Source organism: Megascapheus bottae, chromosome 8 (genome assembly GCF_031878675.1).
Source record: "Megascapheus bottae isolate mThoBot1 chromosome 8, mThoBot2.hap1, whole genome shotgun sequence".
Taxonomy (NCBI): Eukaryota; Metazoa; Chordata; class Mammalia; order Rodentia; family Geomyidae; genus Megascapheus; species Megascapheus bottae.
Genome location: NC_143516.1, coordinates 67,324,022 through 67,340,654, shown reverse-complemented (window position 1 = coordinate 67,340,654; position 16,633 = coordinate 67,324,022). Strand labels below are relative to the sequence as shown.

The following is a 16,633-nucleotide window of genomic DNA, read 5'->3' as shown; positions in this document are numbered from 1 at the left end:
TCCAGCCCTGACCAAAACTCTGTACCAAGTCAGTTGACAAGGATTTGAGACAATACTATTTCCTGTCTGAGCACTAATAGTGATATTAATATTTAGTGCACAACTGGTATGTGCCAGAAACTATTTCTTGTGCTCTTAAGGCACAAGCTAAGTAAGCCCGTAAGTGGCTTAGCAAGGTTAGCTGCCAATGACAATTCAAGGTCTGAAGCCAATCTGTACAATTATAAGGATGTGAGGGTTCCTGCAAGGCAGGGAAAGCTGGGGAGCTTTCTGTGGGGGACAGTGAGGAAGGCCTCAGGTGAAGAGATGAAAGCAGCTGAGTGGACCAATGGGAAACGGGTAAGGGAATGCAAGGCATGCCAATGCCCCCTCCAGGACACCAGGCTCCTTGGGAGGGAGGGAGGATTTCATTTATGTTTACACTCTGATCAGTGGTCTACTACAAGCAACCAAGCTTACTCAGCACTTAGTCAAACACGGTGAGTACTGCAAGTTTTAGATCAAGTGGAAACCCTGTGGTGCCATTTATTTTAAAGTTCCATCAGGAATTCCAGTTCAGCAATACCTTATTTTTCCATATAATACCAAGTATAAAAAGGTTTCACCCTACAGTGGTGATGGAATGAGCAGGAAATTGGGGCCATGGAGCTTCCTCTATTTAATAATATTCCATTGTGAGCTGAGCATCCACCAGATCCATTCCCACCAATTCTTAATGTAGAGTGCAAAGTCTTGGAAGAGTCTAGAAAGGGTAGGAAGATGAGGAGGCCTTTGGGCAAGGAGAAGACCATCTCTCACCACCTATGCTCACACCACAGAGGTTTAGGGTGAAGGGCAAGTGAAGGTTATCCCTCTCCCCTGGCTTTTTTTTGTGTTTGGGTTTTTTTTTTTTTGGTCAATTGTGAGGCTTGGCTCTGTCCCTGAGCTGTTCAGCTCAAGGCTACCGCCCTACTCCTTGAGCTACAGCACTTCTGGTTTTCTGGTAGTTAATTGGAGATAACTGGAGATACGTTTCAGACTTTAGTACCCAGGCTGACTTTGAACCATGATCATTAGATCTCAGCCTCCTGAGTAGCTAGGCTTACAGGCATGGGCCACCGAACCTGGCTCATATTTTTAAAGTATCTTTAAAACACTACCTAATTTTAGTTTCCTGAGTCTTGCCATGGTCCCACTGGGTGATGCAGCTGTCATGCTCCTGACCATGGTTCAGAGAAGCATCTGAAGCCACTCTCAGAAGTTAAGCTCTGTTGTCACATGCTGACAGTTGTTTCAAGTGTTATCATCTACTGACACCCTAAGTCTGGAAGAACTTTTGGAAATGTGCTAACAATGCTTAGTTTGCCCTTCAAAAGCCAGCAGATATGGCCACTCTAGCACAAATGTAAGGCTACAACATCTGTAACTGATTACTCTTCTGAGAAATATTTATATCACAAACTTCAATATTTGGATATCAAAAGGCTTAATTTGGCAACTTCAGATGACTCAATTACTCCAAATATATTCACTCATTTTACATAGACACTAGTTTCCCCTAGTTGAGACTGAGCTCCACTCCAATCTTTATACTCTGACAAAGCTGGACACCCCGTGTGTATCCATACAAGCTCAACTGGATGGAATACTTTATGTGATAGATTAACAAGTGGAGAGAACAAAAGCAAAAACCCTAAGCTGTCCTACAGCCATTCTACTAATGCCCAATGCATATACGCCCCGGGCCGCAGAGGCCCTCAAACCATCCGATGTGCGATGGAACGCCACGTCTGCTCACAGCTGCCACTGCCATTGGCCTCTGCTGACAGCTTCCTATGGTCCCTGACTGTTATAAACACGCAGGCTCCGCTACAAGAGGGTTTCCCTCCCCTACATGGACATGCCAGCACTGAGCCACATTCTTACACAACTGAGAAACAAAGGAAAAGTACACTCCCAATGCCAAAACTGACCCACTTCTACTACCCCCGTGTTTCAGGCTATCCCAGGACAGAGGGCAGAAAAAGCACTAAGCTTCCACAGTCAAGCCCACCTAACCACAGCAGGCCCATCTGCCCACTGCAGAAGGAACAATATCACTATGTCAGCATCTCCACCCACTTACAAAAATCTCTTCCTGCTTTTTTTTTAAAATGCTTCTAAGACTTATGAGTGTTAAAATAAAAAAAAAGAAAGCATGGTAAAGACCGCTTTATTGTGGTGGTAGTTAGTTCAAGTCAATAAATATTGATCCCCCAGGAAGAACTCCATTCCTCATTACATCACTGGTCCACAGCAGATGAAGGGTGTGGAACCAGGCGACTGTTGCGGGGACTTCAGTCAGTTCTACTTCTTGGGAAAGGAAGCCATAGCCAACTGATATATGGCATATGCTGTTCCTGAAAAAGCAAACAAACAAAGAACTTAAAAGAAATCAGCTCAAGGTTACCACCCTCCCCTTGAGCCACAGCCCCACTTCCCATTTTTCTAGAGGTTCATTGGAGATAAGACTTTTGTGCCTCGGCTGGCTTTGAACTCTGATCCTCAGATCTTAGCCTCCTGAGTAGGATTACAGGCATGAGCCACCTTGCCCAGCTCATAAATTTAAACTTTCTAACACAAATGCTCAAAGCCAAGATTGGCATGAAAGACTATTCTAATGACAACTCAAAAATATATTTTGACAGATGCTGGCCACATTTTCAATATTATATTAAATATTTAATCTAATTTCAACATTAATTTCTAGAGAAAAGGTTACACATAAATGTCAACATAATATGTTATGTCAATATAATATAAACTTGAGCTGCCTGCCAGTGGCTCAAGCCTGTAATGCTCACTGTCAGGAGGCTGAGATCTCAGAAACATGGTTCAAAGCCAGACAGGCAGGAAAGTCTGAGAGACACGCATGTCCACTTAAACAGCAAAAGGCAAGAAGTGGAGGCATGCCTCAAGTAACAGAGCACCAACCTTGAGAAAAGTAAAACAAAACAAAGTGAGAGCACCCTGGCCCTGAGTTCAAGCCCAAGTACCAACACACTCAGACACAAACACGCAAATCAAGAATATATATATAAAGCCTGATATAGTAGCATATGCCTGTAGTTTCAGCAATTGGGAAGCTGAGGCAGGATGATTGAGTTCAATACCAGCCTGAGCTAAATAGTAACAAACTAAAACACAAACACACCAAAACAAGTTGTTTCTTTATTAACCTAAGTTTGACTGGTAAATTGTAAGGATGACAAAAAAGCCTTAAAAATTAGAGGAGACTAGAAATAGGATGTAGGTCAAGGGCCAAGTTCTACTCCCAGGACCACTTAATAAAAAGATAGCATTGCCTTCCCTAATGTGTACTAACAATGGCTTTGAAGAACATAATGTATTATTGTATTAATAAAGCCCCAATAAACAAGCCAGATATAGTGGCTCATGTCTATAAGCTCTGCTGCCTAAGAGCTAGATATAGGATGTAGATACAGGACAATTACAGGCAAAGCCAATCAAGGCAAAAAGTTGACTGCAGTTCAAGGACAGCTGGACCTGGTGGGCACACTTGTAACCCTGACCACGAATGAGGTATAGACAGGAGCAGTGCAGCCTGAGGCCAGCCACGTAAGTGAAAAATGACTAAACAAAAAGGGATGGGGATGGCTCCAGTGGTACATACACTATGTGCCTAGACCCAAATAGATGGCAATCCAGTCAACAGGCCTGCCTAGGGATTATGTAACTACTGCCTCCCGCCCCGCCTTTCAGGACAGCCACTTCAATCCTTCCCCATGCTCCTCTCCATAGAAGCCCACCAACCCTCCACAGAACAGACAAGCACCACAAATTTAGCCACAAATATGTGAGTAGGGGTTCAGATGTTACCTGTCACTGTGCCTAGCAGTCAGTGTTTACAAGAACCTGCTGCAAGAGGCAGAATTCCAGAGCATTCAGTGACATAATCAGAAAGCCCACATCCATTCATCACAAGGTTAACCGTAAGACTTTGTTTTTGTTTTAAAAACACATCAAATAGGCCGGGAGTGTGGCCTAGCAGTGCTCACCTAGCATGCACAAAACCCTGGGTTTGACTCCTTGGTACCACATATACCGAATAAGTCAGCTCAGACATGGCACTGTGGCTCAAGTGGCAGAGCATTAGCCTTTAGCAAAAAATGTCCAAGAACAGTGCCCAGGCCCTGAGTTCAAGCCTCAGGACTGGCAAATAAATAAATAAAATCATGTTAAATGAAAGGGGGAGGGAAGGAATGGGAGAGGATAAGGGAATAGATGGCACTATGTGAAACGAAATGTACTTATTTCCAGATATATGTAAAGGTAACCTTGCTGTATATTGCCTCTAAAACAACAATAAAGCAAATTGGGGAGGGAAGGAAAACACATCAAAATGAGCAAAAACCACAATATGTCTCAAAAACACATCAAAATGCTCTTAAAATTTCAGCATATTTCAATCACCCTGACTGTATCCTTACATGAGATACATTAAGTGAGTCCACTCTGGAGAAAGACTACTTGTGGTAAAACACTACAATGAAATTAAGTTTCACTATCAAAGTTCTATAGACAGCCAGAGCCTGTGAAGGTCTTACCTCCCACTGTGAGAACCATGGTCGCTCTGTACAGGAGAGCATCACCCACTCCGCCCTTCAGATGCACTGGGATTCCATTATCCTCCTAGGTTAGAAAAGAAAAAAGGGTTACTGAATTGCCATTTATTTCTAATTAAATTTGCAGAGATAAATCATTCATATAAAACAAAACAGCAATTAAACCCTTGAAACATTTTACGTATTAAAATTAAAAAGGCCTCTAATTGTCTTCCTTTTATCCCACAATTTCTCAAATTTAAACTCCTACAAGTCAGCATTCCTATCTTAAAGCTAATTTGAGATCCAACAGAGGCATTTTTACCCTAGGAATATATGTAAACATTAAAACTATATAATATACTCATCAAACTACAATTTCAATATGATGGAAAATAACAGTCACACTAAGTCACAGGAAGGGCTTTTTTTCTTCCTCTCCTTATAAAGGAGGATATTTAGGAATATACATTTTTATCATTAAAATTTCACGGGGAAAAAAATCAGAATTAACAACAAAAAGCACTCATAATCTAACTACTTAAAGAAAAATCACTCTACAGCACTCCAAATTTCCAAGAGATAACTACCATTTATATAGCACAGTGCAGATCTCTACTTCTTAATACTTGTATTATCAATTCCTTTATATATATTTTTGTTGTCTAATACAAAATGAGATTATGCTACATGATTTTCCAGACACTATTTTTGCTCAGAAGTCTTAAAAACCATCTTGTTGGTCAACTAAAAATTATCTTATTCTTGTCAGTGGCTACATGGTATTTCACCATGGATAACTATTTCTGAATTAGCCAACCCTCTATTAATGCGTACTTACTTGTTGGATTTTCTAAAACATGCACCCCACTTTCATGTACCTATGCAGTTATTTTTACAGGGAAGTCTTTAAAGAGTGGGCTTTCTGGATGAGAGGGTACCATGACTTGTGTTTAGTACTACTCTCCTAACCTTTTGTCCCAATTACACTGCTAGTTAAGGCAGATGAAAGCACTGGGGATGAATGTACTTATCTCCCATATCAGCTAAACATAACTGGATAAATCTTTCCACTAATTACTGCAGTAGTATCTTGTCATATTAATGTATTTCTTTGGTTTGTTGCATAAAGTCTAACTTTTTTTGTTCCTGTTGCTTTTTTTTTTGCCAGTCCTGGGGCTGGAACTCAGGGCCTGGGCACTGTCCTTGAGCACTTTTGCTCAAGGTGAGTACTGTCACTGGAGCCACAGCACCTCTTCCAGCTTTTGCTGTGAATGTGGTACCAAGGAATCAAACCCAAGGTTTCGTGCATGCTAAGCAAGCACTCTACCACTATGCTACACTCCAAGCCCCAAGCATCACATTTTTTTTTTGTTGCTGTTCTGCTTGATAGACAATTTACTACCAATTAATGATCCCAAATAATGACATTAACAAGTATATCAAAGAAAGTGCACCATTTTTTTCCCAGCATTCCTAAGTTCTTAGATGGGACAAAATGCTTATAAGAAAACAAATTAATAATTAAAAACAAGCAGGTTTATTAATGTGTGCAGTGCACCCTCTGCAGGGGGAGAAGTCAGTCACTAAAGCATTGTGGTAGAGTGTCCAAGCCAAGCATTTTTATAAAAGCTAGCTTTTCAGTTCCAAGAGTGCATAAAGAGAGGGCAGTCTTATGACTATAAATTCAAAGAGTTCAGGATTAGGCCATTGCTTGGTGACACAGAGATGGTTTAACGGGTCAACAAATTTTATGCCAAAGGATTATATTTATTCCTGCCTTTTCCTTTCTCCCTTCCTTTGGCGTAAATTTGAAGTGTTGGCTCCTTCAGGCCCCAGAAAAGGCCTAGGCCCACGTACCACAGGATGGCAGTACTCTTGCTCCAGTCTGGCAGGGCTGGCATACACAATAGTGCACCTGCCCCCTAAAAAATGTTCTCATCATATAATCCTCCCAAATACTTCTTTATTGACCACACAGCACCACTTCTGGCTTTTTTGTGTATGTAATACCAAGGACTCGAACCCAGGACTTCATGTATTGCTAGCAAGCACTCTACCACTTAGGCCATGCTCTTGGCCTCTGCTTGCTGTCTTAATGACAATGAACAGTTAAATTTCCTTATTATACTTTTGCTAATACAAAAGGCTCACTGAAGCAGGGCTCACACCTGTAACCCTCGCTACACAGGAGGCTGGATCTGAGGATCAAAGTTCAAAGCCAGCCCAGGCATAAAGTCAATGAGACTCTTATCTCCAATTAACCTCTAGAAAACAGGAAGTGGAGCTGTGGCTCAAGGGGTAGGGTGGCAGCCTTGGGCTGAAGACCTCAAGGACAGCGCTCAGGCCGTGAATTCAAGCCTCATGACCCACCAAAAAAAATAAATAAATAAGGCTCACTAACAAGCAGACAATTCTAGATTTACTTGTCTCCATATTTTGCAACTCTTATTACCAACCACAATCTCCTAAAAAGTAGCTTGGTACCTGAAACAGCTTTTGTTTTTCTTGAACTTTATTTTCCCAATGCCTGCGTGGAGCAGTGCTGATGGTCCTCTGAGTAACTTGACGAAGAGCCTGAAATGAGAAACCCATTTACATTAGACAGACTTAAGAACCTTCCAAGCTTCTAAGGTGGTTATAAAATCTTTAATCCTTCCTTTTAGAGAAGGAAATGGCAACAGAAACTTGGACCAGCATCCAGATTTTTCAATTCGGTCACCTATCCTCTGCTCTGCTCTCCACATTAACATTCCATAGTCTCCAGGGAGCGCTCATATGCAAGAGCTAACCTCACCTAATGTGAACGTGTAGCCTTGGTGTAAGCACTAAGGAAAACATTGATATAAATACACACTTATGCTCAAATGCTGTCATTTCTCACATTATTAAAAAAAAACTATTATCTGACAGCAAAATGCACCAAGGTGATCCCCTACACTTAATTAAAATGATGACATTCATCACTATATTTATCCTGAGGTGTTTATTTTCACAGTGCTGGGGTTGAACTCAGGTCATGCTAGACAAGCACTCTTATCAGAGCCACATCTTCAGCACTCTGCAAATTTTAACAAAGTGCATGCATATATATATATATATATATATATATATATATATATATTTTTTTTTTTTTTTAAGAAAACACTGGGCGGGCTGGGAGTTTGGCCTAGTGGTAGAGTGCTTGCCTAGCATGCACGAAGACCCAGGTTTGGTTCCTTGGTACCACATAAATAGCCAAGAGCTGGAAATGGTAGGCTTAAGTGGTAGAGCTCTAGCCTTGAGAAAGTCCAAGGACAGTGCTCAGGCCCTGAGCTCAAGCCCAGGACTGGAGGGAGGGAGGGAGGGAGGAAACAAACACTGGACCGGGCTCCGGTGGCTCATGCCTGTAATCCTAGCTACTCAGGAGGCTGCGATCTGACGACTGCTGTTCAAAGTCGGCCCCGGTCTTTCGGCACTAAAGACCTTGAGACTCTTATCTCCCTTTAAGCACGAGAAAACGAGAAGTGGCGCTGTGGCTCCAGAGGGAGGGCGGTGGCCTGGAGCTGAAGAGCTCAAGGACCACGGCAGGCCCAGAGTTCAAGCCCCACGACCAACAACAAAAAGGAAAAGAAAAAGAAAAAGAACACTCCCATTCCAGTTAGGTGCGCTGCTCACGGAAATAAACCCGGTCTCCACTTTCCACAACACACGGTTATTGAACAGCTCCATACGATCTCCTTCATTACAATAACCGTTGTCAGCACGTTCCAGGACGGATTTAGGAGAGCCGCTCAGCCGAGGCCGGGGCGGCGGAGACGGGCCCCGCGGGCGGGGGCTTCCCGGGCCTCCAGGGGCCCTGCCCCCTCTTTCTGGCAGACCAGGGCCCCGGGCGCCAGGTCGGGGAGGACGCGGACAAGGTGACCCCGGGCCGCCCGCTCCCAGGACAGAGCGCCGCTCCCGCGCCCTGGCCTCCGCTCCCCACCCCGAGCCCACGGCCGACGCGGACCAACGGACGACTGACCAGCAAATTTCGCAGCATCTTGGCTCGGTGACCGCTGACTCGATGAGAGAACACCGGAGCGAGAGCCACCACACCGGAACCGGAAGCGGGGCCTCCTGACGGAGGAGGGTGCCGGAAGCAGACGTCCGCGCCAGCCACAGACACCGGAAGCGGAGTGAGAGCGCCCCCTCCCGCCTGGGCCGCTCTGGCCGGCCCGGAGGTCGGCTCGCTGACCCCAGACCTGACCTTCACCCAGGCCGGCGAGAACCGGCCTCCCCGCCTAACCAGGGGAGGGAAGGTGCCACCGGCTGCCACCGGGCAGGCAGCCCTGCTCCGAGGCCCACCCCGCGCAGAGGCGCCGGTAATGCCCGCCGAGGAAGGTAGCGCTGACTCCATCCACCAAGGCGTCCCCCAAGCTGACGCTGGGCCTTGTCTTCCTTGGCCCCGGCTGCCCCTGACCTTGTCTTTACCGTTTTGGCTTAGTTCCATTATGGATTAGCCCTTTTATTTCCCCATGTGGATTGTTACGGGTCAGGAGGTGGGGATTCCACATCCCTCCAGAGTCCACCACATAGGGACGCAGTGCAGACTCGGGAGCTGACACTGTGGCCCTGAGCGGCTCACGCTGGGTTTTTAAGGGCAAAGCCCATGCGGTGGAACCTGGCCACACAGGTGGCCAATGGGATAGTTACATACACAGAGGGGCCACAGCCAGCTCCGGCCGCACGCAGGCAGCCTACAGGGTCACAGCCCAGTGTTTGAATTTACCCATCACGGTAGTTGGATTTGGGCAGGTCTCCACACAAAGCGGGCCCGGTCCATCCAAGCGAATATCCCTCCTCGTGGGGGTGGGGATGAGGTTGCCTGTGCCTAGAAGGGCAAAGGTGGCCTGGCTGCTTTACCACTGTTGACCTTCCACAACGGGGCCGGGAACTCTTGGGCATTCAGGATGGCACCAGTCCCTGCTCTCTTTTTAACCAGGATCCTCCAAGTTTCTGAAGAAACCGTCCCTCTCAATGTCAGCTTTTCCAGCAGCACCACATAACACAGTGGGTTACCGGGTTTGGTTTGGTCTGTGTGGGTCAGTGTGAGGTTTGAACTCCGGGCATGAGTGCTGTCCCTGAACTCTTCAGCCCTAGGCTACCACCCTACCCTTGAGCCACAGCCCCACTTCCTGTGTTCTAGTGATTAACTGGAGATGAGTCCATCAGCTTTGTATTGTCAGATCTCAGCCTGAGTAGTTAGGATTACAGGCCTGAGCCATGGTGCCTGGCCTCACCATTTCCTAAATTTGAAAATACCTTACCTTTCTTTGCTTTGTAAATGTATCCAGTCCCTTGGCTTGAAATGCCATTTGTATGCTGACAACTCTTCAGCTATGTCCGGAGCAACACTGCCCTTTACCTCAAGGCAGCCCCACAGAACAGTCTCATGAGCCAATCACCATTAAGACCAAAAGTGAATTCTGCTTACCATACCTCATTTTTAAACCTCCTTCTCGGCAATTTTTCTCATTTTACGAACCAAATTTTCACTGCTTTCCTTCTTACCTTACACATACAGTAGAAGATTTGTCTGGCTGCAATTTCAAAATGTAATGTGAATCTGGGCACTTCCCAGTTGGATTTCGGCAGAAACCATTCGCTGGTCTTCATTTGCACTCTTACCTTCCATTCATCCATCGACCAAACAGCAGGGGTCCTTTCCAGGAACTTGTTTGATAATATGACAAAACTAAGACCTGTTTAATTTACTGACACACCCCAGGCCCTAGAATAGTAACTAACCCACAGGGCAATATGCAGTAACTACTGATGAAATGGAAAGCATAGTACCCAAAAAAGCTGAAATCTTCCATACTTGGGATTCCTTTCAAACTCACATCATTCATTAACCCCTTGCTCCTGTTGTGTGAATAATATGAACAGAAAAAAATAGGCTGGTACCAAAACATCAGTTTGATTTCCTTTTGTCCTTGTCTTTTTAATAATATAGAATCTCTTTGGGGATTGTCTCTGAAAGGTTCTTTAAAACTATTAACAGCATTGAGGACATTCTATAGATACATGGAAAATTCTAGAATAAGTTGTCAGCCAGGCACAGTGGCTCATGCCTATAATCCTAGCTACTCTGGAGGCTGAGAGCTGAGGATCGCGCGCGGTTTAAAGCCAGCCCCAGCACTAAAGAACTTGAGACTCTTATCTCCAATTAATCACTAGGAAATGGGGAGTGGGGCTGTGGCTTCAGGGGTAGGTCAGAAGCCTTGAGCTGAAGAATTCAGGGACAGCACCCAGGATCAGAATTCAAGCCCGATGTCAGGGAAAAAAAAGGTGGGAGGGTTGTCTTCTCAAGATAGGTATTATATAGGATTGTGACCATATTTTTACAGAAACAATATTGCCCAAAGTTATAGTCTTTTTTTTTCCCCCCAGTCCTGGGGCTTGAACTCAGGGCCTGGGCACTCACTGCCTTGATTACCTTTTACTCAAGGCTAGCACTCTTTTCCTTGAGCCAGAGCACCACTTCTGGCTTTTTCTGTGTGGTACTGAGGAACTGAATGCAGGACTTCATGTGTGCTAGGCAAGGATTCTACCACTAGGCCGTACTCAATCATACACAATCTTCCTTTTCCTGAAAAAAAAAAACCAAGTAGCATAACCTGATTTGGTCCTGCCCATAGCAAAGAACAAATCATAAACTTTTGTGATTTTTGTATGGAGGGGGCTGTAATTCTGGAGCCACACAATGTATTCTCATGACAAAATCATATAATATATAATTACAGTACAGCTTCATGTAGATTTAATGAGTAACCAATTCTTAACTAGTAAGAATAGTTGCCATGTAACTGCTTGGTCACCTTTGGAAATCAGGATGCACTTGATCTTCACTGGTATATTATTTTGTAATTGTTAAGTGGTTTAGCTAATTGCCAAGATCAGATTTTCATTTTCAAGGGGTCAAATTAATGATATTTATCTCTAGCTCTAAGGTCCATAATGTATAGTAAACTCATAAACTGTTTTATATAAACACTCCTTGTTGAATTATTGACCAATTGCAATTGGACAGGGGAATTTGCAATTTAAACAGGGGAATATATATATATATATATTTTTTTTAATCCTTGGCCTTCTGGAACATATCTAATTAGGAATATAATATACAAATAATAAATTTTATGCAGAAACAAACAACTGTCCAAGTAAATAGTATAACAGAAGTTGCCAGGGGATATTCAAAAGGCAATTTTTAGTAGGAGCCAATATACTAAGAGTAAATAATGCAGAGATTAAAAGCATTCCAGCATTCCAATTAACCCACACAAAAAGTGAAAGTGGAGCTGTGGCTCAAAGTGGTATACTCCTAGCCTTTAGCAAAAAAGCTCAGACGCACCAAGGCTCTGAGTTCAATCCCCACAACTGACAAAATTAAACAAAAATTCTAGACTTAATAAGAAAACAACTAATGACCTGGATTGATTGATAACTTACTTGGAACTGTAAAAGCAGAGGCCTAAGAGGAAAGAGATAGTCATAATTGAGTGATATGACTGGTTGTGAATATAGCTCCGTGATAAAGAATTCATGAATCATACAAGAGACCATGGATTTGGTCCTCAGCGTAGCAACATAGTGAAGGAAGATTAATTATGTAGTCTATTCCAGTTTCTTTATCCTTGATAGAAAGATAATAAAAGCAAGATACACCTGGTAGCGATTTATTAGCTTAGGCAACTGGAGATAGAAAAGCTAAGGGACTGGTAGTGTGGCCTACTAGTAGATCACATAGCATGCACAAAGCCCTGTGTTCGATTCCTCCATATCACATACACAGAAAAAGCTAGAAGTGGTAATGTGACTCAAGTGGTAGAACACTACCTTGAGAAAGCACAACGACACTGTCCAGGCCCTGAGTTCAAGACTCAGGACTGGCAAAAAAAAAAGCTAAGGGTTTTTGATTAAAGATTGACTAGTATCAAGAGTTAGCATAAAATTTATCCGTACAGATGAGAATCACTGTAGAGATAGAATCATCGCCCTCCCCAGGTTTGGGATATGACTCAGTAGGCCTTGGGCTCAACACTCAATACAAAAGAAACTCCAAGCTTCTGTGGGATTTCCCCATTTGCCTTATTGGACTTAGATTAATTCAGTGTTAATCTGACCAACCTTTACTTCTCAGTGCAGGAGAGATCTAGTTATAAGACAGTGAAGTCTGCAAAAGGATGGAAGCAGAAAAGATAAGTTGGTGGTTCACACATAAAACCTCAGCTACTCAAGAAACACAGACTGGGAAGACCCCTACCTGAAGCCGATCCTGAACTAAAGCACTAAAAACAGTAACTCAAAGCCAAAAAAGGCCTGGCGTCATAGACAGGCACAAGATTTTCAGTTCAAAGCTGAGGAGAAAAGAGGAGGAGGAGGGGGAGGGGGAGGAGGAAGAAGAGGAGGAGGAAGGGAGAGAGTAAATATAAAATGTTTTTAAAAAGCTTTGTAGGCTGGGAGTGTGGTCTAGTGGTAAGAGTGTGTACCTAGCATGCACAAAACCCTGGGTTCGATTCCTCCATACTACATACATAGAAAAAGTTGGAAGTAGTGCAAAGTCTAAGGCCTAATGGGAAACAGGGGAGCTCCAACAACTGACATAGCAGTCAAGCTGCTGTTTCTACTTTTCTGGTTCTTGAAGCAGTTGGCATGTCAAAGTGGAAAGGAACAGACAGCAGTCTTCCACATTAATCTGGATATTGCAGAAGCCATGTGATAAAATTGATAAGCACCCCTTAGTGTCATCAAAGTGCTATGGAAGGTCATCTTGTAGAGGGTTTGAAAGTTATAAAACCATCCAATGCTGGGCACTGACACCTGAAATCCTAGCTACTCAGGAAGCTGAGATCTGAGGATCAAGGTTCAAAGTTAGCTTGGGTAGGGAAGTCTAAGACAAGTGGAGCAGTGGTTCAAATGGTAAAGCACTAGCTTTGAGGCAAAACAAAAATAAAATCAAGCACCCAAGCCAAGAATTTAAGCCCCAGGCACACATGTACATGTACACACACACACACACACACACACACACACACACACACACACACACACACACACACACTCTATCAAACATGAGAGGTATATTTGTTTCACAATGTTCCTGAAACCATAGGTTGGCCCCCAGCTTTCTCTCTTTTCCACTCTAGGGAGTGAAAGGCATTAAAAAAAAATCTGAGAAAAACTATTATCTTAGAACAGTCTCAAAGGTCAAAGAAGCCAGTGTCAGAAGATTGGGTATGGTACGATTCCATTTATTCTAGAAACCTATGAGGCTGAAGAACAATTCGGAGGTTGTCAGGTCTAACAAATGTGGGATTGGACTTTTGAAGAAATGGTATGTAGGTTTTTAAGAAAGGTTGGCTAACCTCTGCATCTTGCTATGTATTAAAATTTACAGAACTGTCTGCTACAGGAAAATGACTTAAACTTACCATATCATCTTTTTTAAAAAAAGTGTGGGGAGAAGGGGACCGGGAGTTTGGCCTAGTGGTAGAGTGCTTGCCTAGCATGCATGAAGACCCAGGTTCGATTCCTTGGTATCACATACATAGAAAAAAGCTGGAAGTGGTGCTGTGGCTCAAGTGATAGCGCTCTAGCCTGGAGAAAGTCCAAAAGTCCAAGGACAATGCTCAGGCCCTGATTTCAAATTCCACAACTGCCCCCCCCCCCAAAAAAAAAAGTGTGGGGAGAGGGAGCAGATGTAGTGACTGAGTTGGACAAAGGAAGCAGAAACAGCTAGCCATCGGGCCAGAGTCCATAAAAGCATTTAGTACATGACAGGAAATGTCTCTGTATGCATCCCACTTGCTACACATAGACATCTGACTGTACTGATAATTCTGGATGGCCTGTAAAAGGTGTTGAAATACCCACATGGCCCTTGTTAGAAAAATGGTTCCCTATTCCTGATCTAAAGGGGAGGTAAACTACCTAAAAAATAACCAACTCAAAGCAGGGGCTGGAAGAGTGGCTAACAGGGTAGAACAACTGCCCGGCAAGTAAAAGGCCTTGAGTTCAAAAATCAGTAGTAGCTGGGAGGGCAGGGTGGCTCAAGCCTGTAAATCCTAGCTACTCAGGAGGCTGAGATATGAGAATGAGATATGGCTCAAGGTTCAAAGCCAGAGGGCAATACAAAGCCAGAGAAACTCTTATCTCCAATTAATCACTAGAAAATGGGAAGTAGGGCTGTGACTCAAGGGTAGGGCAGTGTCCTTGAGTTGAAGAGCTAAGGGACAGCACCTAGGCCAGAGTTCAAGCCCCATGACCCAAACAAACCAAGTCAGTACTGACTACTAAATACATAAAAACTAAAAGGACTGTAAAAGGAATGCCAATGAGACGCATGCTAGTGATTCACAAGCAGAGCTGAGATTTAGAGGTGAATGTTAAAGCAAAGAGTGGCGGGAGGGGCAAACTTGCAAAGGATGTTAAAAAAAAAAGCATGGAAGTTCTAACCTTTAAGTCCTGCCTCACCTCTCTTCTCAGCTCCCACTGGTAGAACAGAGAAGTTTTTATGGAAGTATTCACAAGAGGTAACTAAAAGAAAATGTTTGCCAAGCACAAATTAAGTGAAGTAGAGGACAAAAAAGAAAGAATTAACACGTTACAAAGGAAGGTCAGCATGGTATCACATGACTGTCATCTATCTCTTCAGAAGGTGAAATGGGAGTACGGTGTAAGTAGAGCCCTTGTCAAACATGAAGCCCTGGGTTCAATCCCCAGTAGCTTAAAAAACTGTAAGAAAACACATGTTGAATGGAAACCACATTGTAAAAATTTTTGTTGATTTTTGTCGGTTGCACAACTTGAACTCTGGGCCTGAGCTCTTCAGCTCAAGGCTACTGCCCTATCCCTTGAGCCATAGCACCACTTCCTGTTTTATGGTGGTTAATTGGAGATGAGTCTCAAGGACTTTGGTGATGGGCTGGCTTTGAACTGCGATCCTCAGAACTCAGCCTCCTGAATATCTAGGATTACAGATGGGAGCCACAGTGCCCCCCTCCACCCCTTCCTCCCACAGAGGAGAAACAATCACAAAGAAAAAGCCCATGCTCATGAGCACTGGATCTTTACCGCTAAGCAGTGGTTCTTAAAATTGTTCTAGCAGTGAATTTTTTACTTTGTCAATCTTCTCATGAATAGCTTAAATTTTGCATTGCTAATGAAACCTATTACTTTTCAAACACTGTTGATAAACACAAAGCATTCCAAAAGTGTTCTGGAGTCTAACATATAAAGATTGTTAAGGCAGGCTAGAATATGAAGGAAGCCATCTATAAGAACAAAAGAACAACAACAAAAAAACATAAACCAAGAAAAACCCCAAATCCTGACATTAACGCAAAGTAGGAAAACAAACAATGATGCATTTGTATCCACAAGTATTCCCAGAAAAATAAGGTATTCATAGGGGCCCTAATCAGAGGATATTTCAGAAAGAAGAAATGAAACAAATCATAGAAAGTAAATGAATTTTCACAATATATTGCCAATTCAACAGAAGGAAGACAGTATTAAAAGATAAAAGTTGAACTCTAGATAATGGCTTCTAAATTTACAAGAGGAAAAGCACAGAAGAAAACGAAGTAGCAATCTAGGAGAAACAACAATCTAAGATCAGGTTACTCACAAGCAGTAACAGAAGCTAGAAGAGTAGAGCAATGTCTTCAAAGTAGTTACAAGTCTTTTGGCTTAAAATTGTATGGGCAACTAAAATATAATAAAATGTAAGGGAGTTAGGGAGCATTTTAAACTAGGCATGGTAGCATATGCTTGTATCCCTGCCTTTGCGAGGCTGAGGTAGGAGGATCCCGACTACGCTGCAAGAGTGACTTCTAGGTCAGTGAGGTGTGTATGTGTGTGGGGGGGTATTTTAGACATGTTTACTGAGAAATTTTACCTGAAATATGCTAATTCTAAGGCAAGAACTCGTGTTTTAAGGAAGAGATCCAGTAAACAGGAGTAAGCTAGGTAACAGGAGACCCACGGGCTGGGTGACATAGTGAGTCATGGGAGAAGAGCAG

At 43.4% G+C, this 16,633-nt stretch overlaps 1 protein-coding gene across 1 annotated transcript; it reads right to left on the bottom strand.

Annotated features, from left to right (window-relative positions):
• Window positions 1–2,175: 2,175 nt before the first annotated feature.
• Window positions 2,176–8,685, bottom strand: Cox7a2 (cytochrome c oxidase subunit 7A2). The gene is made up of 4 exons (XM_090338542.1): window positions 8,587–8,685; window positions 7,071–7,160; window positions 4,587–4,671; window positions 2,176–2,378 (listed from the first exon to the last, which is right to left on the bottom strand). Exons 1-4 carry the CDS (start codon window positions 8,602–8,604, stop codon window positions 2,326–2,328), a joined length of 246 nt encoding a protein of 81 aa, XP_090194668.1. The 5' UTR covers window positions 8,605–8,685; the 3' UTR covers window positions 2,176–2,325.
• Window positions 8,686–16,633: the final 7,948 nt, after the last annotated feature.